Raw genomic sequence first — 27116 nt, forward strand, 5'->3', positions numbered from 1 at the left:
TTCAAATGCAGGAAATATGATATGATCCCAATTCTGCAAGAAAAAAAGTTGCTTATATATTCGTGCCCAGAAAATATCTAGGTTATTCAAGAAGTTAACATAGAGGGTGTGTGGGAGAATGGAGTGGAAAGAAGACACACATTTACTTTTCACATTATATCCATCTATTCCATTTCAATTTTTTAAATGTCAAACATAAATTAGTTTCATAACCATAAACTAGTAACATTAACTAATAATGCTGAAGTAGAATATAAACCAAATTATTTTTAAAATTTTATTCTTTCTGAACATACCTTATTTGGAATTCAAGTATACATTATAAAAAAATAGGAGGCCAGATGTGGTGTCTCACACCTGTAGTCCTAACACTTTGGGAGGCTGAAGTCGGTGGATCACTGGAGCCCAGGAGTTTGAGACCAGCCTGGGCAACATGGCAAAACCCTGTCTCTACAAAAAATACAAAAATTAGCCAGACATGGGGCAGGTCCCTGTAGTTCAGTCACTTAGAGGGCTGAGGTGGGAGGATCTCTTGAGTCCAAAAGGTTGAGGCTACAGTGAGCTTTGATTATACCAATGCACTCTAGCCTGGGCAACAGAGCGAGACCCCATTTCAAAAAAGACAAAATTAAAAAGTATATATATATATATATATATATATATATACACACACACACACACACACACACACACACACTGTGTGGGTACATATATATACAAACACAGAGAATTCTTAGACTTCATAAACATAGAATGAAAACAAAAATTGGAGTAAGCAAAATGTAAACTTGAATTGCTAGAAGTTTAGAAATATATATGTGTATGTGTGTGCATATATATATATATATATATATAAAATTATTTTTTTTGAGATGGAGTCTCGCTCTGTAGCCCAGGTTGGAGTGCAGTGGCACGATCTCAGCTCACTGCAACCTCCGCCTCCCGAGTTCAAGTGATTCTCCTGCCTCAGCCTCCCGAGTAGCTGGGACTAGAGGCACGTGCCACCACGCCCAGGAAATTTTTTTGTATTTTTAGTAGAGATGGCCAGGATGGTCTCGTTGGCCAGGATGGTCTTGATCTCTTGACCTTGTGATCTGCCCACCTCAGCCTCCCAAAGTGCTGGGATTACAGGCATGAGCCACCATGCCCGGCCCTAGAAATATATTTTTAAATAGACCTTACCAAAGTTCATTTGTTACTATGAAACCATTAAGACATAAAATTCACTAAGCTCATTTTATTTAGTTTAACACAAGCTACAATAAGATAAATGTGGTAAAAACACAGGAAAGGGCACCATTACCTGGTTATTAAAGCTGACACAGAGCTTGGAAAACCTAATGGGATGTGGACAATCAGCCTTCAGATAAATATCAAACTCAACAGGAACATCAACATGAAAACTTGGGGCATGAAACTTGGCTTTGCATTGTACTAGAAATAAAACACAAGCACTGCGTTATGCACAAGCAGACACCCATGAGCCACAACATCCTGTCAACCAAATTCATTCTTCAGAAAGATGCATCTGCACTGACCATTCTTCCTGACTTCTGCACTTAAGGCACTTCAAGAGACAAATGAGCTCTTTTTATTATAAAAATAAAATTTAGGCTGAGCGCAGTGGCTCATGCCTGTAATCCCAGCACTTTGGGAGGCTGAGGCAGGCGGATCTCTTGAGGTCAGGAGTTTGAGAGCAGCCTGGCCAACATGGTGAAACCTTGTCTCTACTAAAAATACAAAAATTAGCCGGGCGTGGTAGTGTACACCTATAATCCCAACTACTAGGGAGGCTGAGGCAGGAGAATCACTTGAACCCAGGAGGTGGAGGTTGCAGTAAACCAAGGTCACACCACTGCCCTCCAGCCTGGGCGACAGAGCGAGACTCTATCTCAAAAAGAATAATAAATAGGCCAGGTGTGGTGGCTCATACCTGTAATCCCAGCACTTTGGGAGGCTCAGGCGGGCAGATCACCCAAGGTCAGAAGTTCAAGACCAGCCTGGCCAACACGGTGAAACCCCAACTCTGCTAAAAATACAAAAATTAGCTGGGCACGGTAGTGCACGCCTGTAAGTTATCCCGGCTAGTCAGGAGGCTGAGGCAGGAGAATCGCTTGAACCTGGGAGGCAGAGGTTGCAGTGAGCTGACATCATGTCACTGAACTCCAGCCTGGGCAGCAGAGTGAGACCCTGTCTCAAAAAAGAAAAATAAAATAAATACATAAATAATATAAAATAAAAATTAAATAAATATAGCTTCAAAACCATCTTTAATTTTAAAAATACAGCTACTCTTGAAATGTAGATGACAAGATTTTAAACGAAAAAGAAAATAATTTATTATTTCAAAATACCTACCTAGACAGTAAAGCAAAACCTTTTAAATAAGTATCAAGTGTTTCCAATAACACCTGAACTACAAATGAGCAAAGTATATCTTAAAACATAAATCAAGTATTTAAGATCCTGACTATATTTATAAGTCACTGAGGGGATACACACACAAAAATCAGTTTATCTGTAACATGCTTATACTTTGAAAATTCTTTCTTGACTTTTATGTTTATTATTCTGCATCTATTCATTTTGTAGAAAAAGACAATTTCTCTGACATCACACTGTAGATGTTAGCTACCTACCAAATGGCACAAAGTCCTGTACTCCTATTGTGAAAACATTGCTGCCAGCCAGAGAAATTCGGTCTGCCCACAGCTTCTGAGCAGTTTTCCCAGCGAAGGTATCACAGTCGGGTTCTGGATCAGGACTTTCATTCTGCATCAACACAGAGTTAACATTCATTCAACTAGTTGGAAAAAAACCACGGCTTGCATTAGTTGATATAGATATAGGTATACATATTCCTAATACCACACTCTATATAAACAATTCCAACCTACCATTAAAACATTTATGAGGTTCTTTTCTATCCGAGACTTTTGGTCATCTTTCAGAGTTGAAGCTAGTATGAAGAATGAAGGAAAAACATTGTAAGTACTTATAATTAAGTCTACTACCCCCATTTATTGTTTTAAAAACTTTATATAACAATAAATACCTCTTTAAGATGACCAAGCACAGTGACTTGCACATAGTAAAAGTATACTAATTCTCTGGAACCGAATTATTCTTTAAATTTTAAAAAGCTTAAAGTTTTTTAAGCTAAATAATTTTATATATCAAGAATTTTACTCAAAAAACATGAGGTTACCTCTGCCAAGGAGTTCTAGGGAGTAAGTAATGTAATCCTTTAATTGGGCCATGAGGTAGGAGCACTTCAGAGCTGTAGTTAAGATAGACGTGAGCAGAGTCCACCACCCTTCACTCCGATAATCACACATCACATAATCCAGCAACCTCAAAGAAGACAAAACGTAATACTGAACCGGCTTCACAAGAAAGGGTTTGAAGAGTTCATGGAGAAAAAAGTACTTTCCTCATTTTATGTAAGTTTAGAAAAATCTTACTGAGATGGTTGAACAGCTATTCCCATATTTAGCTAAACGTGAGATTTCTTAAAGTGCTGAAAAAGATTGTGCCATTAATGGCACTTGAAAACACATTACAAAATGGAGTTTAACAGCAATAGAAATAAACGTGAAAATACGAACTCCTTCCACACCGATTTCTATTTCAATTTCACTTCAGATAATCCAAATACTTGTAAAAGTAAATCATGAACAAGACTTACTTCAAAGCTTTGGTATAATCCTTTGCGTAATAATATTCCTCTCCCATCTGAACCACTATAAAGGAAAGAAGATTTATGTATGTAATTTAAAGTCATTCAAAGTTGCATGCAATGGTGACGTTTGTGGATACATACTTAGGTGACTTTTCATTCGCGGGCACTTATACTTCTTGAACTGTGCAACAGCATTGCTCAGCAGAGTTATGATGATTTCCTAGTAGAAAAAGTAGAGTGCAAAACATTTCAATACAAATATATTTTTTTAACAGTGTAAAAAATAGTTTATATTGGACACAAAACTTACAGAGTGAGCAACATTTCTCTCCTTCAGCTGAATGGCAAGAACTCCCACCTTTTCTTTTTCAGGATCAGAAAGATCAAAACCTGCATAAGATGAGACACAACCCATTCTAGATAGCTCATTTAATATAAATGTTCACATGAATATTGTATGTGTACACTCCTTGAAACCTTTATTTAATATAATCAGTTCAGATTCTTCAACATTCTAGAATCTTAAACATGCTAAGAGGCAGCTTTATTAACATGGAAACTTCCGTGTTCTGTTCTGATGGGAACATTATTGAGCTCCATGTTCTTCTACCTACTGGAATCAGTGATCTGAAAAGCAATGTCAATATCATCCTCTATAGAGGATACACTCACTGGAGATTAAATAATTTCCTTTTTTTCTTTTTTTGAGACGGGGTCTCGCTCTGTTGCCCAGGCTGGAGTGCAGCGGTACAATCACAACTCATTGCAGCATCAACCTCCTAGGCTCAAGTGATCCTCCCATCTCAGTCTTCCAAGTAACTGGGACTACAGGCACGTGCCACTATGTGTGGCTAATTTTTGTATTTTTTTGTAGAGATGGGGTCTCACTATGGTGCCCATGCTGGTCTCAAACTCCTGGCCTCAAGCAATCCTCCCGCCTTGGCCTCTCAAAGCGCTGGGATTACAAGCATGAGCCACTTCGCCTCGCCAGTAATTTAACAGTTCTAGTTCAATTGCTTGAATTAAATTATGTATAAAGCATTTAAAAAATGCAGAGAAATTGTTTTTAAGGTAATACAAGTACATGCTGTTTTAAAAAGTCAAATCAATTGTTACAGTTAACTGGAATTAAAATATTGAAATAAGACAGCAGTGGCATGTGTCATTTAAAACAAAAGATGTTCAAATGTTGTACTTTTTTTTTTTTTTGAGATGAGGTCTCACTATGTTGCCCAGTCTGGAGTGCAGTGGCTGTTCACAGTTGTTATCCTTCCGCCTCAGTCTCCCAAGTAGATGGGACTACAGGCATGTGCCACCACACCCAGATAAATGTTTTAATCACATCAATGACTTTAATTATAAAGTCACTCTAAGATGTAGTGATACATACAAAGCATTCTAAAAATGAAAACAATGTTTAAAAAGCACACATTTTTACTTCAACATAATTTCTTATGCACGTGCAGCCAATGGAAAATCTATTATAGCTATTGCTGCCTTTTGAGGTTGACAGGAAAAGATGGAGGGAAAAATTATTTACTTAGTATTCCTTGTCGCCATGATCTTTGTCCATAAAAGTCAAGAACGCCTGTTTGTGTTTCTAAGGGATCAGGATTGGGATACATTACAGAAGCCTGTAAATTAAAACACAAACCTAAATAATAGTTTATGGAACTCATTGCAAATCAACTCTTGCCCAATCTTTGACTGAACAAAAAACTTTTCATAAATACAACCACCAAATATACATTCAATTATCAAATTTGTGAATATTTTAACATAAATTTTAACAAAAATTAAGCTAAAAATGTTTCATTTAATATTTAGGTACTCTTACAAAAATCAATCTGATTCTGACGAATATTTCACAGTAATTTCTTCAGTTTTTTAAATCTTTGCTCTAATAAACCAGTAAAAATATGTTACAAATTATGCTCTATATTCCACATGCATACATGCTGTTTGTGTAAATGAAAACAATGTTACGAGGAGTTTTACACAGAAGACACTATTTCCCCTCTTTATCACTTCTGTATTAAGTGCTGTATTGTGGGGGAATATTTCTGGCACCAGAACTGACAGATTTACAGTGCTTTTTCTTCTTTTTAACTTTTCCCTCTGAAACCAAAATGTAATACATGAAAAATGTAGAAAACATTCAAAAGGAAAAGGATGAAAATCTAAATTACTTATAAACCTACTACCAACTCCCACTATTAAGAAAGTATGTTATCATTCTTCCAGATTTCACATGCAAAAATTTGTTAATGATTAATTTTCAACCTGCTTCTTTCATTTAAATATATTCTGTATATTTAACCCAGCATTAAATATTCTTCTAAAACATTATTTTTCATGGCTGCTTGCTAGTGCATATTTTAACGAATTCCGTACAGCTATTCATCTTATTTCTATTTTACAATTAATAAATCTGTGAGAACAACTTTATAAATAAATTTTGGTACTTATCTCAGAATGTATTAGCTGCCTTAGTATCTCCAAAAATTAAATTCTAGGTCAAAAGATATGCATAGTTTTAAAGCTTCTCAAATTATTATTTGATGGAAATATTATTTTACATTTTAACCAATGATATTTATTAATGCCCAGTTCCTTACATTCTAAAATCTAGTTTTAATCACTTTTTAAAATACTGTGTTCAAATTAGAATATGCCAAACTTTAGAAATATAATACACACAACAAAATTATAAATCATACAAATAACATTGTAAAAACAGTTAACTCATCATTTCAGAGAAAAAATTCATTAAGTATTAACATACAATCTATTTGTTTTTGGAACAGTTTTAATGATAGTACTACTGATAATATTCACTCATCTTCAGAGAACTGCAGGTTTTCAGTGAAAATAAATTGATGTAACTCTATAAAAATAAATGTATTAAATATGTATACCACGTTCTTATTTTAAAGGTGTTTATAGGAAAACTGATATCTAAACATAATCATCCAAGAAAAAGGCAAAATGAAACATCACGTTTAAGAAACTATGCAATTAACACTATTCCTCAGACTCTTAAAGAGTCTCCATGCAGGAGGCCGGGCGCGGTGGCTCACGCCTGTAATTCCAGCACTTTGGAAGGCCAAGGTGGGCGGATCACCAGAGGTCAGGAGTTCAAAACCAGCCTGGCCAACATGGCGAAATCCCATCTCTAATAAAGTACAAAAATTAGCCCGGCATGGCAGTGGGCACCTGTAATCCCAGCTACTCAGGAGGCTGTGGCAGGAGCATCACTTGAACCCGAGAGGTGGAGGTTGCAGTGAGCCGAGACTGCACCACTGCACTCCAGTCTGGGAAACAAGAGAGAGATTCCGTCTCCAAAAAAGAGTCTCCATACAGGAAACCCCAGGAAGAGAAAGAAGTCAAAAGTTATCCCCTCCAGCGGGTCAAAACATATTTCTAAACTCTCACAGCAGTGATCATAGAAACAAAACAATGGATTTATAGTGTAACAAGGATGAAAATGCGGCTTTTACTTTAAAGTAATTTTCTCTTGTCTAAATAGTCACTAACTTACTGCCAAAAATAAATTAGTTCTTCAAAGAAAAATGTCTGCTCAATTCACAGGTGAAAATAGAGTACTCGGGCTAAAACCAAACATCAGTGTAATTCCTAAAACTATAAAAAATAAAACTCATTAAATTTAAAGACTTGGAAGAAATTATCGACACCAATCAGTTCAAAAGAAGAATAACTTTTCTACGTGCTAGATAATACGGAGTCAGTAACTTACCTCGTGGTTACAGAGGCTTTTTGCAAGCTGTTTCCGCTCCTGGGCATAGTATGCTGCCTGCTGGTAATAGAAACCGGGATTCTGAGTTTGAATAGCTGTTAACCCTAACTTAATCGCTTCATCAAATAAATCTCCAAAGGCCTGGAATCTTAAAGAAAAAAAAAATCAAGAAATAAAAAGGAATGAAAAGAAAAAGAAGCTTATTTCTGGTAATTCATCCTGGGAACCTTAACCTCAGCAGATTGTATTAAAATGGTGCTAGTGATGAACAGTTAATATTTGTTGTAATTTCTTTGTAAAGATTAATACACACTAACTGTAGGTTACAGATAGGTTCTATATTTAAGTCATCTCTTCTAACAAGTCTTCATAAATATACCATCAAACTAGATCTCAATATAGTTCCTACCACTCAAACAAATACACCCAAGTTCCTGGCAACAATTTCATTTTAGCAATTTTTAAACTTCATTCTCAAAAAGTAAGCTCCAGGACAGCAGGAATTTTGTTTACTGCTATATCCTTAGGACCTAGACACATGGTAGAGACTCAATAAATATATGTTGAATGAAAAAGATGGTACCATGAACTAAATAATTGCCATTAAGGAACTGTATACAATATCAATCTACAGTATTACCAGAAACATACAAACATACTTATGCTACATCATCAAAAACCTACTTAGTGACCAAAAACCTGGTTCAGTTTTAGAACCAGAGTCCGTGCTATTTCTCCAAATACTATATATTATTTTTAAAAATATTCTAAAAGTACAATGTAAAACATACTGTTTAGACATCCATGCAGCATGCTCAAAAGACAACTCTGCACTTCCAATCTTTTTCTTACACAAGTCGATGTGTTTCCGGAACTGAGCAATTGCATCCAATGGGGTGTTGTGTTGAAAACACAGCCTACAGATCTGCAAAATGTCAAATTGATCCCAAAATAAAGGGAAAAAAAGAAAGTCAAAAGGCATATTCATTTAAAAACTATTTTGAGAATAACATTAAAAAAAGCCTATGAAATTTCCTTCTCTGAAGCTCTTTGCAATACAATTAATTTTCCTCATCAGAATGGTTATGCTAAAACCAAAGGTTATATACCCCTTTTAGAAATGAAATAAAATAACTCAGTATTTGTACATAATTTATTCTAAACTTTAGAAAAGCTTTTAAAAAATATGGAATAGAATTTTAAAATTATCCCCAACGAAGAACACAAAGATGGACTAAAATAAATGATGTCCAACAGGTAACAGAAAAGACTGACCAATTTTAAGTTTTAGATTTGCCGTAAAGCTAAAGATTTTCTGTAGCATAATTAAAGCAAAGTTACCTCTATATCAAACAAGTATTACAGAAATTCTTGAAAATTTTGTGTCTGGTATGCTATTTCAAAATAGTACTAATATTTACGTACGTGGGGTAAAAGGAAAAAAGAAACAAAGCCTAAATGTATTTCCATATGCTTGTTACAATTTTCACTTTTATTTTTTAAGTACAAAGGAACATATGAAAAGTCAGTCTCTTATCCATTCCTGTCCCTCGGCCATCTAATTTCCCTTTCTAGAGGCAGTTTCTGCCATATGCTTCCTGATATATTCTACACACAGATAAGTATGTGTGTGCCTTTCTATAAAACTATTGTTTCTATACAAATAACAACATCACACTAAATATGCTAATCTGTGACTTTATTCATCTTGCAATATATTTTGGGTATCATTCCATATCACTACATAGAGCTGCCTTATTCTCAATAGCTTTTAATATTCCTTTGTTTACAGTTATAATTTACATAACCAATCACTTATAATTGGGTTGTTTCTAATCTTTTCCTATTAGGAAAAAAACAGTGAATTAAAGCATCTATTTGGCCATACATCACCAACACAGTGTCAGGCATCTTCAATATGAATGTGAAAAAACTAAAAGCAAACCAAATAGCTGTTGCTTGACTTCTGAGGGCATCTATTCCTGTGATACACAATCTCAAAATAAAATGCTCAAACAGTAGGTATAAAAGTTTCCTCTGGCCGGGCACGGTGGCTCACGCCTGTAATCCCAGCACTCTGGGAGGCCGAGATGGGCGGATCACGAGGTCAAGAGATCGAAACCATACTGGCCAACATGGTGAAGCCTCATCTCTACTAAAAACGCAAAAATTAGCTGGGTGTGGTGGCGCCTGCCTGTAGTCCCAGCTACTCAGAAAGCTGAGGCAGAAGAATCGCTTGAACCCGGGAGGCAGAGGTTCCAGTAAGCCAAAATCCCACCACTGCACTCCAGCCTGACAACAGAGTGAAACTCCGTCTCAAAAAAAAAAAAAGTTTCCTCTAAGGTGAATAGATAGACCTTTTCTGTGCCATTAAACCAAGAAGGAGTCACATAGTTCGAATAATTTTATCTTTTAAAACTCAGTAATACAGGCAGCTTTCTTCTCAACTCCTCCTTGCTCCCACTGAAAAACAAATAAACAAAAACTAAAAAACCTTCCAAACTTTAGAAACCTCTAGAACTTATCAATTCAAAACACAACTACTATAAATAGGCTACTAAGAATCAAGGCCCTTCTGAGAAAAAGGATATAAAAAGAGAGATCATAATTAATCAAATACTAACTTTTCAGAGCAAGAAACTAATTTTGATGTTCAAATTTTTAAAAGATCATTTAATATTTAAACACAAATGCCCTGTATTTGGAAGCAGAACTATTACCTTGTAGTTTATAAATCCTGCCATAGTCTTAATTTCCAGAATATTAGTTTCATGGGCTCTCAATTCGTGTACAAGATTATAGGCGGTCCTATAATTCCTAAATGGGGAGGGTGGTTAATAATGATATATATTAGTTTAATAAACAATTTCTACAACCAAATCACTAGAAATAACAGAATATTTACTCAACATTTCTTAGTGCTCAAGAGCTCAATAATGTCAATCTCTGATTTCCTGATAAATGAGCTATTAATAAATATATATGAGAGGAATCAATGATTTCATAAAGAACAGAACCATGACATGTGCATTGTTATTTTCATCATCAACATCTGTCAGTAACAAACAGGTAACTTAAAAAAGGAAATTGGACAACTGTTCAGAAAAATCAGCATTCTGCTAAAAAACGTAAGTATTTTAAAGTACCATTACAAGCTCTCAAACAAATAGAAATTGTATTAGCAAAGGTGATATCAAACAGCACAGGTCAGCCGGGCACAGTGGCTCACACCTGTAATCCCAGCACTTTGGGAAGCTGACGTGGGCGGATCACTCGAGGTCAGGAGTTTGCGATCAGCCTGGCTAACATGGTGAAACCCCGTCTCCACTAAAAACACAAAAATTAGCCAGGTGTGGTAGCACATGCCTGTAATCCCAGCTACTCAGGAAGTTGAGGCAGGAGAATCCCTTGAACCCAGGAGGGAGAGGTTGCAGTGAGCTGAGATCGTGCCACTGCACTCCAGCCCAGGTGACAGAGCGAGACTCCGTCTCCAAAAAAAAAAAAAAAAAAAGGCACAGGTTAACAGCTTTTTAACCCCAAGTACCTCTAGAGGTTAAGTGAATATTAGTGGCCTCAGGGAAAGTCTACAGAGGAGGGAAGAATGTCCTCAGGGCAGCTCATGCTGAAGGAGAAGCATGGTGAGAACGGAGGGCCTGGTAGGAACAGGGCCTACCTTGCACATGGAAGGTAATGAGAAAATCTCAAAACAGGCTTTTCATAGAAAAAGTCTGTTCATAACTTCTCCAGGTAAAAGTATTTCTTTCCAGAATTACTTCTGAACAGAACTGAAATTGAAGGATTTAAACTAATACCATCCATAAAAATGAACTACAGGCCAGGTGCAGTGGCTCACACCTGTAATCCCAGCATCTTGGGAGGCCAAGGTGGGCGGATCACCTGAGGTTGGGAGTTCGAGACCAGTATGGCCAACATGGTGAGACCCTGTCTCTACTAAAAATATAAAACTTAGCTGGGCGTGGTGGCAGGTGCCGACAGTCCCAGCTACTCGGGAGGATGGGACAGGAGAATCACTTGTATCCGGTAGGCAGAGGTTGCAGTGAGCCGAGATCGTGCCACTGCACTCCAGCCTGGGCAACAAGAGCAAAACTCTGTCTCGAAACAATACAAATAACCTACATTACAGCCAGTTATATGAAGTTGTTGAGATTCGGGAAACACAACGTGGCGCTCTTGTCCTGAAACCTCTCAAAACAACAAAGATAAGATATTTCTGCAATATTCCTGTGAATACTAAAACTATTTTTATTTATTTCTATTTTCCTTTCCCCTTCTCAATTGTGGGATACATAGCTGTTTTTAATACCTTTGTCTTCAAAAACGGAGTTAAAGCTACAAAGAGGTCAAGTCTCATTAAATTCTCCTTGGTAAAAGCAAAGGACTAAAATGTTTAACCACTGCCAACACATCTGCAACTAAATCTTCAAAGCTCTAAGCAGAGACTGCAAATGGAAAATGAAGCAACTGATATTATTAAAATTTGTTAAATTAAAAAATAATTGAATTCAATAAATGCACTAGTATATAAACCTATAACAATCAATAGTCTGATGCTCACTTAAGCAGCACATATACTAAAATTGGAACAATACAGAGAAGATTAGCATGGCTCCTGCACAAGGATGACATGCAAATTCATGAAGAGGTACATTTAAAAATTTATTTTGGAAAAAAAAAGTCAAGTCTGATTTAGATAATGTTTAAATCAGTCTCTTACAAGAATTTTACTGAATAAAAAAATAGTCAAGAAGATGGGGAAAATTTTAATATTACATTTCTGTGGCTCACAAAATTTAATTAATCAAACCAGAAAGCTTTATGACACAATGAAATTTACTTCCAATAATAAAAATGAAAATTTTTTAAAATCCTAAAATATTATATTCCATTCATCTCTAGACTAATTCCTAAATCTAAGCAATATGAACACTTTAAAATTAATCATAGTTTGGTTGAGATTCAGAAATTGCCATTTCATGTTGTTAATATAAAAATAGGAAACATTTAGTTTGAAAGCTTAACAACTTACTTCAGCGCATTTTGTGTATCTTGTTTCAACTCACTGAAGAAAGCTATTTTGAACTGATGCCTAACAAATAAAAGCTAAAAAGAGACAAAACAAATCACTATTATACATATTTTATTTAAAATGTGAAAATTATAATAATGTGCATTACAAGGAAACATAAAAGAATGAAGAAAAATATTCAAAACTGAAATCCAAGAATTATTCCCACAAGCAAGGGTACAGTTAAGAAGGCTACAAAAATCTACCTTTAAGAACTTTAAGAGCAAAGAGTCTAATTTAAAAATACATTAATTTTTAAAAGCTTTAAAAAATCTTTAGAAATGCTGAAACCATTGAAAACATTAAAGTATTAAGAATATGTAATAATCACCTCAAAAACAGTAATAATCCACTCTAGAATGCTTCTATTATTGCAAAAAATCACATACCTGGTGTGTTGTTTTATTCAAAAATTCTTTATGAGATTTCACTCTTCTGATCTCAGTGTAGTAATAAGTCTGTGCATGTTCATAAAAGGCATTTTCCAATCTGTTAAAAAAAACCAAACCAGCATTTAAATATTACAGTTATTTTAAACCAAACTTTTCAAGAATCATATTTGTGAGACCTGAAAGTAAAACGGTGACAGAAATCTCTATTTTACATTATGAATAAGACAAAGTGAAGCAAAAGATAACCTGAATTTTCAGATTAAAAAGTCTAAAAACAAGACCATCCAAAAGCCATTTAAAATTATTTATAACACAGGATACAACAAATAAAAATACCTTTTTCTGATTCATAAACACTTGGTAATCTCTTTTTTTTTTGAGACAGGGTCTGGCTCTGTCACCCAGGCTGGAGTGCAGTGACACAATCTTGGTTCACTGCAACTTCCACTTCCCTGGTTCAAGCAATTATTGTGTCTCAGCCTCCCGGGTAGCTGGGACTACAGGCATGTGCCACAACGCCTAGTTAATTTTTGTATTTTTAGTTGAGGTGAGTTTTATCATGTTGGCCAGCCAGGCTGGTCTCGATCTCCTGACCTCAAGTGATTCGCCCACCTTGCCTTCCCAAAGTGCTGGGATTAGGATCACAGGTGTGAGCCACTGCTCCCGGCCTAAAATTTGGTCGGAATCTCTAAAAGTACATTTGCCCTACTATTTTACATTTTTATAAAAAGTCTGAAAAAAATTATTACTCAATTAGATTTCACTTTTTTTGTGATTTTAGTATTTAGAATTTAAAGGAATAAGAAAACTAATGGGCAAAGAACCAAAAATGAGAACTGGCAAATAAGGTGAAAACATTTGTGTGATTTAAATCGTCCATCATTCTATAACCTACACAGGAACAAGAAAATTTGACCAGAGATGGATACACAACTCAAGTTTTCTTTGGTGAAGAGAAGTCATCAGGAGTTATCTGCCTAGGGCATGAAAGAAAGCAGAACTCATAGCCAGATAAAAGACGAACTTAAATATCTGATATTATATTTAAATTTGATTTTCTAGGTTAAAATGTTATTTATGTATTTTGAGACAGGGTCCCGCTCTGTTGCCCAGGCTGGAGTGCAGTGGTGGGATCAAGTCTCACAGCAGCCTCAGCCTCCTGGGCTCAAGTGATCCACCCACCTCAGCCTCCAGAGTAGCTGGAACTACAGGCATACATGACCACACACAGCTAACTTTTATATTTTTTGTAGAGACAAGGTTTTGCCACGTTGCCCAGGCTGGTCTCAAATTCCTGGACTCAAGCAATCCAACTGCCTCAACCTCCCAAAGTGTTGGGATTACAGGCACGAGCCCCCATGTCCGGCCTTTTAAGATTTTTCTATTTTCAAAACTGTAGTTTTAAAAATGTTAAAATATGACAAAATTAGAATCAACCTTGAACCAAATAATGTGTGAAGGAATGTATTAACCTAAGTTGTCCTTTAAATTTTGCAAATGGGGGCCGGGCGCAGTGGCTCACGCCTGTAATCCCAGCACTTTGGGAGGCCGAGGTGGGCAGATCACGAGGTCAGGATATCGAGACCATCCTGGCTAACACGGTGAAATCCCATCTCTACTAAAAATACAAAAAATTAGCCAGGTGTGGTGGCGGGCGCCTGTAGTCCCAGCTACTCGGGAGGCTAAGGCAGGAGACTGGCATGAACCCAGGAGGCAGAGCTTGCAATTAACGGAGATGACGCCACTGTACTACAGACTGGGCGACACAGTGAGACTCCGTCTCAGAAAAAAAAAAAAAAAAAATTGCAAACAGCAACAAGGCACTGACTAGAATGTCTAATGTTATGGTAGCCAGAAATATGTCTACAGGCTATTCTGAATGATTAAAAAAACAAAAACAAAAAATCCTTCCCAACAGGGAATCGGTATTAATCTAGCTTGTCTCAGTAAATACCAAAGATAAGCGTGGTTTTAGTTTTCAAGCTGAATGTGCACTTAAGAGATAAAATACCTGTTAAACAGTCAATACAGAAGACTGAGAGTAAGTAGCCTGGTAAGTGCTATTATTTCCTCTCAACTGAGGGACACAGAGTCAAATCTTTCCCTCGAGTTAACCGTGACAGGCTACAGAGACACCACGGGATATAGAGCATAAGTGTTGTAAGACTTCCACTTTTTAATTCATACACTTCTTTATTATTTGAGGTTTATCTGGAGAAAACCTTATAACCTTATAATTCACAAACATAAAGAAAGAAATGACAAATCTAGTCAAGACATAAGGGGGTTGGTGAAAAGACTAATTCTTTTACCAGATACTCAAACATTACGCTTTTAAGGCAACACCAAACAATTAAGATTATGCTCTTTTAAGGAAAGAGACCTTGAGTGTTCTTTGTTCTACATTAAAAAAAAAATTCAACTGATTCAGTCTTCCCGTAAACCGGCTGAACTTCAAATGTCCATGCTTTTTTATGACATTCCTCTGTCCGAAATAAACACTACTTCCTCCCATTAATCCACACCTTCAAGCAAGTTGCAGACCTTCCTCTTCCTTAAACCTTCCCAGATCACATCTATTCATTTCTTCTCTGAAATCCTGTAAAACTTACCAACTATATTACAGAATTTACACTTGCACTGCTCTGTGGGATTTAACATGGATGCTTTCGGTCTCCACAATTAAATCAGCTTCTTTATGAAGGTAGGAACCTGATCAACTTGTTTTAGCTAGACAAGATGCACACGTACATACTTATATACAAATACGCACACAGTTATCTATATTTTATTGTTTGACCTGTCCCGAAATAGAATTTATCCTACCAGATAATTTAGTTAAACTTTAATTACAAACTGCTCCCTATTCTAACTTATTAGAAAACACGTATATTTACTCTTAGCAATAATAATATAAAAATCACCTGGAGTTCATTTTCTGCTATCACTGCACTAGCTTCAAGTAAGCACATTTTTCAGAGCATACAAACATATATTTTAGCCACTGCAACTAACTTTGAAAAACTAGCACTGATTCCAGGAAAGAGAGGAGCTACCAGTTTTCAGGTAAAGGACATTCTAGAACATTCTAGTTTCTAAGTTATAGATGCAAATTTATGTCTAAAAGGGGTGTTCTTGAATTTTGTAAAGTACCTAAGAGGCAAAAATATTCACACAACTTTGGAGGACAAAAGGAGGAACTACTGTGTACGTAAAAGGAAGTTATATTGAAGGTAGATCCTGTGCTAACGACTGCAAATAAAAGGCACAAGAGCAGAAGCAGGAGCAGCAGTTGGGGCTGGGGGGAATGAGGGGTGGGGTCCTTACATCCTTTCTTCCTTTCCCCTCTAGGCTTTTCAGTAAAAGGGGACAGAAGGGGGACTGAAATACTGCTTCAATACCGTCCCGCCCAGCCAAATGCTTACAGCAGTTCCGATTTTTAATTTATGGAAAGACGAAGATCAGAGACAAAAATCTAACTGCACGGATCTGTACATCTGCATACGTTGTTTTGTATTTTTAACAACAGAGTTCAGGCCCATTGAAATTCTTTGCTTCAAATAATTTTAAACTAATTAGAAAACTGCTTTCAAGGCCGGGAACAGTGGCTCATGCCTGTAATCCCAGCACTTTGGGAGGCCGAGGTGGGCGGGTCACCTAAGGTCAGGAGTTCGAGACCAGCCTGGTTAAGATGGCCTGTAATCCCAGCTACTTGGGAGGCTGAGGCAGGAGAATCACTTGAACCTGGGGGGCGGAGGTTGCAGTGACCTGAGATCATGCCACTGCACTCCAGCCTAGGTGACAGAATGAGACTCCATCTTAAAAAAAAAAAAAAAAAAGAAAAGAAAACTGCTTCCAGTATTTTCCAGAGCCATTTTTGGCATGTTCTCTCTATAGCACAACTTTCCTCTGAGAAGCATTTGCTTTCTTACTCATTATTCAACTGTCACCTTTGCTTTGAAAGGCAAAGTATGTGTGTGGTTTTTAAACAGTTGCTAGTAAGCATGACACAGGCAGCCTACTGTCCTAAGAGGAAAGGTCTGAACGTTGGGAAAACTTACTTTTTAATAAAAGAAAAATGCTTACTCGAATCATTAACTTGGACAACTCCTGTATTTTGCTTTGAAATGATCAGCAAACTTCTCCAATACAAAAGATTTTCACAATCACTCCCAATGCATTACAGAAGTTTTATAAAGACTCTAACATTTTGACACTTAAAAAAACACTAATGAAATCATTGTAGCATGTATATGTAATACCTCAAAAGGCTCTGAAAGCACAGGAATAAGTATGCCATCAGTAGCTCTGCTACTTCCCTCCCAGATCAATGAGATGAAGATGTCCTGATATTCAGCTTTACTCTCCCTCTGAAGATAAAATATAAATCTGAAGAAAGGGTCTATGTGTTTCCTTATCTCCAATGGACTGTCTTATGCACTACCCATATTGTGTCCACATACTGGAGGCTATGGACCCAGGGAACTTGCTTTTTACATCCGTTATTTTGACAAAGTACTCCTTATGTAGATGTTTCATCATCCACAACAAAACTACAAGTGGTTAAGGGCAGGGCCCCATCCTCTGCTTGTCTTGAATCCATAACCACCTAAATTTGAAAGCTGAGGCAGGCAAGATCACTGATGGTTAAGGTAGGGTTCTCAAGCTCAGCACTGCTGACATTTCAGTCAGGTAATTCTTTGTTGTGCAGCACTGTCCTGTACACTGTACAGTGTATGGCAACATCCCTGGCCTCTACCCACTAGAACCCAACACAGCAACCCCCTCAGTTGCGGCAATCATAAAAGTCTCTAGGCATTGCCAAATAGTCTCTGGAAGGTAATGCTGCTCGGTGAAGAGTCAGTATGGCAGGGTACAGCACAGAGGACAATGGCTTTCTAACGAAGGCTTCACTGAAGCCTTAAATGTTGAGTAAGAGAGAGCCCAGAAAAGGAGAGCTGGCAGGTGGGCATGACTATGAAAGCATCTGACAAGGAACAGCACTGCGAATAGGAAAGCACTGAAGTGCAGAGTCAAGGGGGAGCTGTCCAGGCCTGGAGAGTTGAGTCCAGGTGTGATGCTGGGATGAGCCTCAGTGGAAAGAAAAGCTGCCTGCGTGTGCTACCAGCTGCCCCTCTCTTCTCTCTGTTCCCTATTGGTAATATGTCTGCATTTAAGGAACAAAACTCATTTATTCTTTTCCTCTGAATTCCAAGCAATTATCTCAATGTTATCTTCGGCACCACTGACTTGATTTCCTGTGGTGTGAATTCTACTGTTTATTGCTTCCAGTGTGAAGGTTTATTTTGCTAACTGCATTTAAGTTTCTTTGCAATTCATCTTTTCATTTGATCCCAATCCTCTGCATGTTCTCTGCTAAATATATGCTTCTCTTTCTTAGAAGCCTGGTCATTTATATACCAGTGAGAAGGCCAGGTAGCCTCCTGCAACAGGTCATTTTCAGAGGTTTGCTTCTGAGAAAGAAACAAATGCAAGAGAAGCAATAATCAAAAATAAATAAAACTCTTCGAGCTAACAAAGGACACATGCAGAACGAAAAGGAAAACCATTTTACAGTCAAAATCAATGAAAATATTCATATCTAAATACATCCTAGCATAAAATGTACTACTGCAAAACTTCTGTGTAACAATAAATGCTACAAAACAATGACTAATGGCCACGTAATTTTTGAGGTAATGTTGTGTCTCCAGGTAATCTGCCTTTTACACACAAAGGCTTTATAAAGATATTTAAGATATGATAGGGCTCAGACCCTTCCTAAAAAATTACTTACATAGATACATCGACATCTCAAGAATGAAGTAAAAAGAGGCCAGAATGGAATGGAGACACTCTCACAAAAGAGGACAGAATGTCACTCAAGGACATTAGGTAATTACTGGAAAGTATAATGGAAAAACATACAAACTTTGTTTCTTTAAATAAAGTTGACCTAGATGCACATATGGAAGAGTGTTAATGAGGACAGGTTAAGTGGAAGATCACTGTGTATTATACGAGCACATTTATGGTTTTGTGTTTGTGGGTGTGGCGTGGATACTATAAAGAAATACATACATTTCTTCCTATACAAAAAGACATTTTTTTGGAAGGAAACAAGAAACTGTTGATATTGGTTACCTCCAGGAATTGGAGAGGATTAAGAATTTGACAAGAGACTTTTATTTTTACTCCAGAGCCTCTGTATCATATCAATGTTTTCCATGAACATGATTTTTTAAAAACATAAATGGGTCTAAGCTACCAATTTCTCAATTCTTAATAATCTAAAAAAACAAAACTTTAAAAGACCTCTACTTACCTTATAATATAACCCACAAGGTGGTCAGTGTGCGGCAGTACGAACAAAGACTTTCCTGAGAGCTCACATGCATTGCATAAAGCTGCAGCCCTTTCTGAAGCAATGACGTCTTCTCCTGTTGATAATCCCCATCAAGATGAATGAGAAATAAAATAACTAATGTGCTTCCCAAATAAATATTTCCCCAAGTCTGAACAATAGAATTAGGAATAAAAACCCCAACGGCTTTTATCACATCAACAGGACTCACGGGGTCCTTGAGAGCTCTATGTGGTTCTTAGAGGTTACACTGTATATGCCTTTTAGGAAAACACTGTGGAATTTTCTACGGAGCCAGGATAGGTGGCCAAGTAATGCCAACAGATATACCACTTAACTATTTCAAAAAACATAACTAAAACTGGAAACAATAATTCATGAAAGAAGTCTCCAAAACCATTTTGGATGCCGTAAGTTTCAACATAGAAATAAAAATATATTTTGGTCTACAAAAGCCTGGGAAAGGGGAAATAAGAATCTGAAACTAAGACATTTTCCAAGAGAAAACTACAAATCCAGCCTTTTTCTTTGCCATACAGAAAATTAATGAAAAAATTTCATATAAGGAATACAGTTTCAAATCTATCTTAGATAAGTAAATTATATTCCTTTTTGGAAAGCTTTGGAAGCCAAAAAAAATTATATTCTTGTAAAAAAATTCAAGTGAATTAATTGTTTCGTGAATTAAACATGTCTTCCTATATCCCCTATATAAGAAGACAAGTGGAACTAGGGGAAGAGGACTTAAGATTTGCATTCTTTACTATCTTCAATTTTTTACAGTTTGCATTTGTCCATGTATCATTGGTGCTTTTTAAAGTTAACACACTATCAGCCCTGTAACTGAATGCATAAAAGATTTAAACATCCAAAAAACCCCTATCTCCCTTTAATAAGAATTGGAGGTATAAAACAATTAATTAATTAAATAGACTTTTGATACCTGGGGGCAAAGGGGTTTTCTTCTGAATCAGAACGACTGCAACTTTTGTGTTTCTTCCTTGTAAACTTTGCCTGCAATGAAAAAGCAATAATAACATTAATTATTTTAACTTAAAAAAATGTATTCACGACTTCACATAAAATACAACCTTGGTAATTCAACTGAAGATAAATTTCAACTAAAAAAACCAAGATTAGAAGAAATCTTTTCCTGTACACAAAGCACATATATGTCACAATGATTTAAATTCTAAAAGTAGGATCTCACATCTTCTAATCTTAAAAATCTTCCTTAAAAGGAACAGATTAACTTATACTTTTAGGTAAAAGTTATAATGCAACTTACTTCTTTATGGTGATACACTGCAGAGTAGTCATCCAAGAGAATTGATTATTTGAAACTTAAATAGTGATTAGTGATAAAGCAAAGTGTTTTAAGAGACTAAACAGTAAATTACTGTCTCCAAAAAAGATAATAAATACAAGAAAAACATTTGGAAATTGAGACCAATTAGTCTTTTAAATTTCTTCACATACCCAGCATTAAATACAGTCAATAATTATGCTACCTGTGAGGAAGAGAACAAGATTAATTGGAGGTCAATCCCCAAGTGACCACTGCAGTCTGAACGATACTCCATTGCCTTCAAGAAATGTTAGTGAATAACACACGTGTGCAAACTGAAATAGCCACCCTGACACAGAAGATCATACCTGACTATCTCCACTCTGGTGGCGCACTCAGACTGCTTTTCTTTCCACTGAGGCTCATCCCAGTCCAGTTCATAGAACACAACCACCAGGGCTGGCACCAGATTCAGATGCTTATTCATCCAGCCAGTCTTTAAGATCCCTTTAGGAATGTACCACTCATATGAAGTTCTCTGCAAACATTGGCAGAAATTGAAAAGTTACCTGAGAGCAGCAGAAACCACCTGTTACTGAGTGCCAAGCACTTTATGTGCATTGATCTCATTCAATATACACACCTCCCATTTTTGATTAGGAAACTCAGGCTTACCGATTCAGAAAGAACTAGTAAGTGTTGAAGGTGGAATCTCAATCCTGGAGAAGCTATACTTCCCATTTAAAGAATGACTAAAGCCAAAGAGTTTCTATCAGCCCCATAACTGAATGCATAAAACGATGATGCATGTCTAATGATGTCAAGGGTCTCAAATACTTTGTAAAAAAAAAAAAAGAAGTAGTCCACTTCCAGGTAAGTTCTACTTATATTATTCACCATTCCAGCTTCTGTTATTATAAAACTGCTAAAAAAAAAATATTACTTAAAATCCCATATGGCTTTGTTTATTTCAAAGACATACTGCTATGATGGCATTTCACCTCACTTGTGGATGAAGTAAAAAGCAGAGAACAATTCTTAACCAGAAGCCTCACAGGAGTCACTTGGGTCTGAGCACTAAGTGCCACACAGTGGGAAGAGGATACTGTGGATTTGAGTGTTAGCCCAGAAGGATGCAGTTGAAACCTCACATTCCTTCCAAATCACCTGCACTGGCTCAGACTACTCCACTTCATGTTGATCCAATGTCTGCCTCCACTAAGGAAAGATGAGGTCTATAAGGAAGGCTGACACAAAATAACATGGGGACTCAGCCAAGAGCTGGGAATAGAGAAATGAAAAGCAGCTTGAATTCAAGCATTAAAAGAGGAGAAAAGAGGGCTTGTGCTGGGCCCCCTGCCTTCTTGACACAAACATGACACTAAAGAAAAATAATTGCGTAGGCCTGGTGCAGTGGCTCATGCCTGTAATCCCAGCACTTTGGGTGTAATCCCACCACCCAGGCTGAGGCGGGTGGATCATGAGATCAGGAGATCGAGACCAAACTGGCTAACACGGTGAAACCCCGTCTCTACTAAAAATACAGAAAATTAGCCGGACGTGGTGGTAGGCGCCTGTAGTCCCAGCTTCTTGGGAGGCTGAGGCAGGAGAATGGCATGAACCCGGGAGGCGGAGCTTGCAGTGATCGCGCCACTGCACTCCAGCCTTGGGGACAGAGCGAGACTCCATCTCAAAAAAAGAAGAGAAAAGAAAAGAAAAATAATCGTGTAAGGGCGAGGGCTGGGATGCTATTACTTGCACAATTTCAGACAGCTCAGTTTCCAGGGCTGGATATATGAAATGGTGTCTCCTGTGTGTGGTTCTCAAACACACACAAAATAATCAGCTGGTGACCAAGTCCTATATTCCCAGAGACCAACTGAAGAGGCATGCAATCTACATTTTTAATAAATAACCCAGGTTATGATGACATACTTGGTCCAGAGATTACTGTGTCAGAGACACTGCTCTAGGGCAAAAGGAAAAAAAAGGGTATGTTTCAGAACTAAAAGGGTTTTATCATCTAATTTTCAAACCAACCTCATAAGATTATAATAAATAACAAATAATCAATATACATAAATATACATAAATTGCATAAAACAGCAAACTGTTTTACTGTTGTTTTTACAACTATGTTAGCTATTAGTGACACTATCATTATGATAATAATTATTACCTAAGGTAAAGTAGTCTTTACTATGTCGTTCACCTTAAAAGTCAGTTTTGAACTTAATACCTTTCTTCATTCTGCAATGAAGAAACTGCCTTAGTTTATGTGTAACTCCTCAAGAATAGGGAATCTGTCTTAAATTCGTATCACTGGCTTGTTGCACGGTTCCAGGTGCCTATCACAAAGCAAGTGCTCAAGAAATCTGTGAAACTGAGCCAAATTACACAGACCATGGGATTCAAAAATGACATTAGTAATGACGGTGGGGACTGCAAGACCTTCCTTTTAGAGGGGACTATGTTAAAAATATGGAGACTTGGGTTTTTTTCCTAAAAACAAAAAAGGGAAAACCTAAGTTCATAGGATAGAAGCTTTACGAAGTAATTATTCCTGAGTTTAAAAAAAAAGAACTATTATTAAATATACATGCAGTGTATTACATGAAAATGCCTAAGGCTTTCTTTATGCACCACTGTGACCACTGTCTTGATAAACTCGGCACACACAACAGAACAAAAAAGACACACACACACACACACACACACACACACACACACACACACATCGAGAGAGAGGGAGAGAACACATACCAGTACAGTGCCATTACCTTGGGTCTGCATTTGGGATACTCATGGTCACCTGGGAGCACCTTGAAAGAAATTGGTACTCGATCAGCTCTCCGATTGGCACAGAAGGCGTCCCAGACCGCTCGATGCACTGCATTATAAACTACATCCAGGCCCGTAAGAGTAACAAAGGCCATAGGCCGGCAACACAATTCCACAGGCAAGTCCCACTGTGTGGGGCTCATGTTTACGATGTCACAAAAACCCTGAAATACAAAGGTTAATATATACATAATTAATTTTTAAAACCTCATATTCATTTACCCAGCCTGGGCAACAAGAGCGAAACTGTCTCAACAACAACAACAACAACAACAAAAAACAAAAAACCTCATATTCATTTCCAATATATAAATCTCTATTTAACAATCATTACAAAAAAAAATCATTACAAGGCCAGGCATGGTGACTCATGCATGTAATCCCAACACTTTAGGAGGCCAAAGCAGGCAGATCACTGGAGGCCAGGAGTTTGAGACCAGCCTGGCCAACACAGTGAAACCTTGTCTCTACTAAAAATACAAAAAATTGGTCGGGCATGGTGGCTCACGCCTATAATCCCAGCACTTTGGGAGGCCAAGGCAGGTGGATTATGAGGTCGGGAGATCAAGACCATCCTGGCTATCACGGTGAAATCCCATCTCTACTAAAAATACACACCTGTAGTCCCAGCTACTCGGACGCTGAGGCAGGAGAATCGTGTGAACCCGGGAGGCGGAGGTTGCAGTGATCGCACCACTGCACTCTAGCCTGGACAACAGAGCGAGACTCAAAAAATTAGCTGGACATGGTGGCACACGCCTGTAACCCCAGCTACTTGGAGGCTGGGGCATGAGAATCGCTTGAACTCAGGAGGTAGAGGCTCCAGTGAGCCAAGATCACGCCACTGCACTTCAGTCTGGGTGACAGTGAGACTCTGTCTCAAAAAAAATGAAATAAATAATCATTACAAAAAGTCAAAAGGATTTGAGTATCTGCAAACTGTCAAGCAAACAGAAGAGAGAAAAAGGGAAAATTTCAGTTCCTGAATTGGATCTATTAAAATGTGATAACTATATGACATTTAAAAAAAAATCTTTCATGTTAAAAATGTTGAAGTCAACTTCAAGACAAATGGGTATTTTCAAGTAATGTCTCAAAATGCACACAGAACTTTGAAATTAGTAGACTAAGAAAGCAAGAAGGTGATAAAATTAAAATAGATCTATATGATCTATTTCATCTATAAAAGAAAAATATATTGAAAGAAAAATATAAAAGAAAAAGTTGACTTACATATAATAAACTTCCTCTGATTTCTCTGTAATTGCTAATATTGAGTTTCTGAATACCTAGGATATTATTAAAATAATAGGCTTTAATTTATGTAATTATCTAAATAGTAGCTATGTTGTGTCATTTGCCACAATATAAAATGTACTCTTTAAAGAAAAATCTGTAAGGGAAAAACTAACAATGAATGGAAACTTCTCAGAGGATGTTTCCATTGCATTCTTTAGCTAAGAATCAGTCCATAATAAATCTAAAGTATGCCCTGACTTTGTAAGTATATAAAACTATGTTTATCACAAGCAAGACTGTCATATTTTATATATATATATATATATATTTTTTTTTTTTTTGAGACAGAGTCTCGCTCTGTCACCAAGCTGGAGTGCAGTGGCATGATCTCAGCTCACTATAACCTCCACCTTGCGGGTTCAAGTGATTCCCCTGCCTCAGCCTCCCTAGTAGCTGGGACTACAGGCATGTGCCACCACGCCCAGCTAATATTTTTGTATTTTAGTAGAGACGGTGTTTCACCATGTTGGCCAGGATGGTCTTGATCTCGTGACCTCAGGTGACTGCCCGCCTTGGCCTCCCAAATGAGGTTCTTTTAAAGGATAATCTATACCACTATACTATAGAGAATTCACGTACGGCACAAGTGGCTCATGCCTATAATCCCAGCACTTTGGGAGGACAAGGCCAGAGGACTGTTGAGGCCAGGAGTTCGAGACCAGTCTGGGAAACACAGTGAGATCCTGTCTCTAAAAGAAATAAAAAAGAAAATAGACAGGCATGGTGGTGCGCACTTGTAGTCCCAGCTACTTGGGAGGCTGAGATGGGAGGATCACTTGAGTCTAGGTGTTTACAGTTACAGTGAACTATGATTGTGCCACTGCACTCCAGCCTGGGTGACAGAGCAAGATTGTGTCGCAAAAAAAAAAAAAAAAATTATTCCAAACAATATTATCACTATATTTTAAATTTAATCTTATTTGAAAACGAGTATGTCATGAGGCTCTTTTAAAAGGTAATCTACACCAGTATATTATAGAGAAGTCTAATACAATCTTTGTGAAAAGTGAGGCACACTTAGGCTAATACCTGATCCCCAAAACATGGAATATTTTCAGCTGAAAGGTTAATTTAGGAAAGACTATTAGTTTTCTCATGTTTACATACTGAGAGAACAATAGGTATTGAATAAATGATTTGTAAAGCTTCCCAGAAATGTCTACAACAGATAGTTTTAGAATTGTTTAAATATTTTTAGGACAGGATTAAGTTATGAGGGCAAAGGATTGCATGTTCAGAGAAAGAAACAGTCTAGTTCTGGGTAATTTGGGAATGAAAATTAAAAACAGGTGACCAGGCTGGGCACAGTGGCTCACGCCTGTAATCCCAGCACTTTGGGAGGCCAAGGAGGGCGATTCACGAGGTCAGGAGTTCAAAACCAGCCTGACCAATATAGTAAAACCACGTCTCTACTAAAAATACAAAAATTAGCTAGGCATGGTGACAGCGCGCCTGTAGTCCCAGCTACTCAGGAATATGAGGCAGAAGAATTGCTTGAATCTGGGAGGCAGAGATTGCAGTGAACCGAGATCGCACCACTGCACTCCAGCCTGGGCAACAGAGCAAGACTCCGTCTCAACAACGACAACAAAAAGCAGGTGACCAAAATACAATACGGGCACCTTCGCTTAATATGAGTCTAGACTAGAGGCCATTTCCTGTAATAACTCCAGAGGCCCAAAAGACATAGCTGTGGTCTTTGAATATGGAGCTGAAATAAGAGGAACTAAAAATGACTGTGTCATCCAATACAAATACGAGTCACATAAACAAATTAAAATTTTCTAGCAGTCATATTAAAAAGTAAAACGTGGATGGAATTCATTTTAATAATATTCAATTTAACGCAGTACAGTATGTCCAAAATATTATCATCCTGACACTAATATAGAAGTTATTAATGACATATTTTACCTTTTTTTGCACGGAGTCTTCAAAATCTGGTGTGTATTTTACACTCACGGAACAACTCAATTCAGACTAGCCTATTTCAAATGCCTGATGTAGCTACCGGCTACAGAACTGGACAGCAGAGATCTAAATTATGGGAAATCTGTTCCAAAATCACGGCATGAAAATTGTAACAGAAATTATTGCCACGTTCTCCCATGGCACTTGAAATGGTCGTGCTTATTTTGCAGCAAAGGAATCTGAATGAGAACACCAGGCCGGGCGCGGTGGCTCAAGCCTGTAATCCCAGCACTTTGGGAGGCCGAGACGGGCGGATCACGAGGTCAGGAGATCGAGACCATCCTAGCTAACACGGTGAAACCCCGTCTCTACTAAAAAATACAAAAACTAGCTTTCTGGCGAGGTGGCGTGGATGCCTGTAGGTCCCAGAAATACTCGGGAGGCTGAGGCAGGAGAATGGCGTGAACCTGAGGAGGAGGATTGCAGTGAGCTGAGA

At 37.4% G+C, this 27116-nt stretch overlaps 1 protein-coding gene and 1 pseudogene across 3 annotated transcripts in view; one reads left to right on the forward strand and one right to left on the reverse strand.

Annotated features, from left to right (window-relative positions):
* TRAPPC11 (trafficking protein particle complex 11) overlaps positions 1-27116 on the reverse strand; it is a 53828-nt gene that overhangs the window by 25771 nt on the left and 941 nt on the right. The window contains exons 1-18 of one of the 3 annotated variants that reach the window (XM_021938965.2): positions 26624-26949; positions 23350-23574; positions 20938-21107; positions 20225-20295; positions 19243-19357; positions 12915-13014; positions 12487-12560; positions 10160-10256; positions 8231-8364; positions 7440-7587; positions 5223-5316; positions 3993-4072; positions 3824-3902; positions 3689-3743; positions 3209-3354; positions 2898-2959; positions 2640-2772; positions 1304-1434 (exon numbers count right to left, since the gene is read on the reverse strand). In XM_021938965.2, the coding sequence (XP_021794657.1) occupies positions 1304-1434; positions 2640-2772; positions 2898-2959; positions 3209-3354; positions 3689-3743; positions 3824-3902; positions 3993-4072; positions 5223-5316; positions 7440-7587; positions 8231-8364; positions 10160-10256; positions 12487-12560; positions 12915-13014; positions 19243-19357; positions 20225-20295; positions 20938-21107; positions 23350-23553 (1893 nt within the window). In that variant the 5' untranslated portion in view covers positions 23554-23574; positions 26624-26949. Of the gene's footprint in view, positions 1-1303; positions 1435-2639; positions 2773-2897; positions 2960-3208; positions 3355-3688; positions 3744-3823; positions 3903-3992; positions 4073-5222; positions 5317-7439; positions 7588-8230; positions 8365-10159; positions 10257-12486; positions 12561-12914; positions 13015-19242; positions 19358-20224; positions 20296-20937; positions 21108-23349; positions 23575-24028; positions 24080-26623; positions 26950-27116 lie in introns of those variants that run through there. The other 2 variants (XM_009207932.4, XM_009207933.4) reach the window with 2 other exon arrangements.
* Positions 12008-12120, forward strand: LOC116274247 (annotated as a pseudogene).

The sequence above is a fragment of the Papio anubis genome, chromosome 3, assembly GCF_008728515.1.
Source record: "Papio anubis isolate 15944 chromosome 3, Panubis1.0, whole genome shotgun sequence".
Classification (NCBI taxonomy): Eukaryota; Metazoa; Chordata; class Mammalia; order Primates; family Cercopithecidae; genus Papio; species Papio anubis.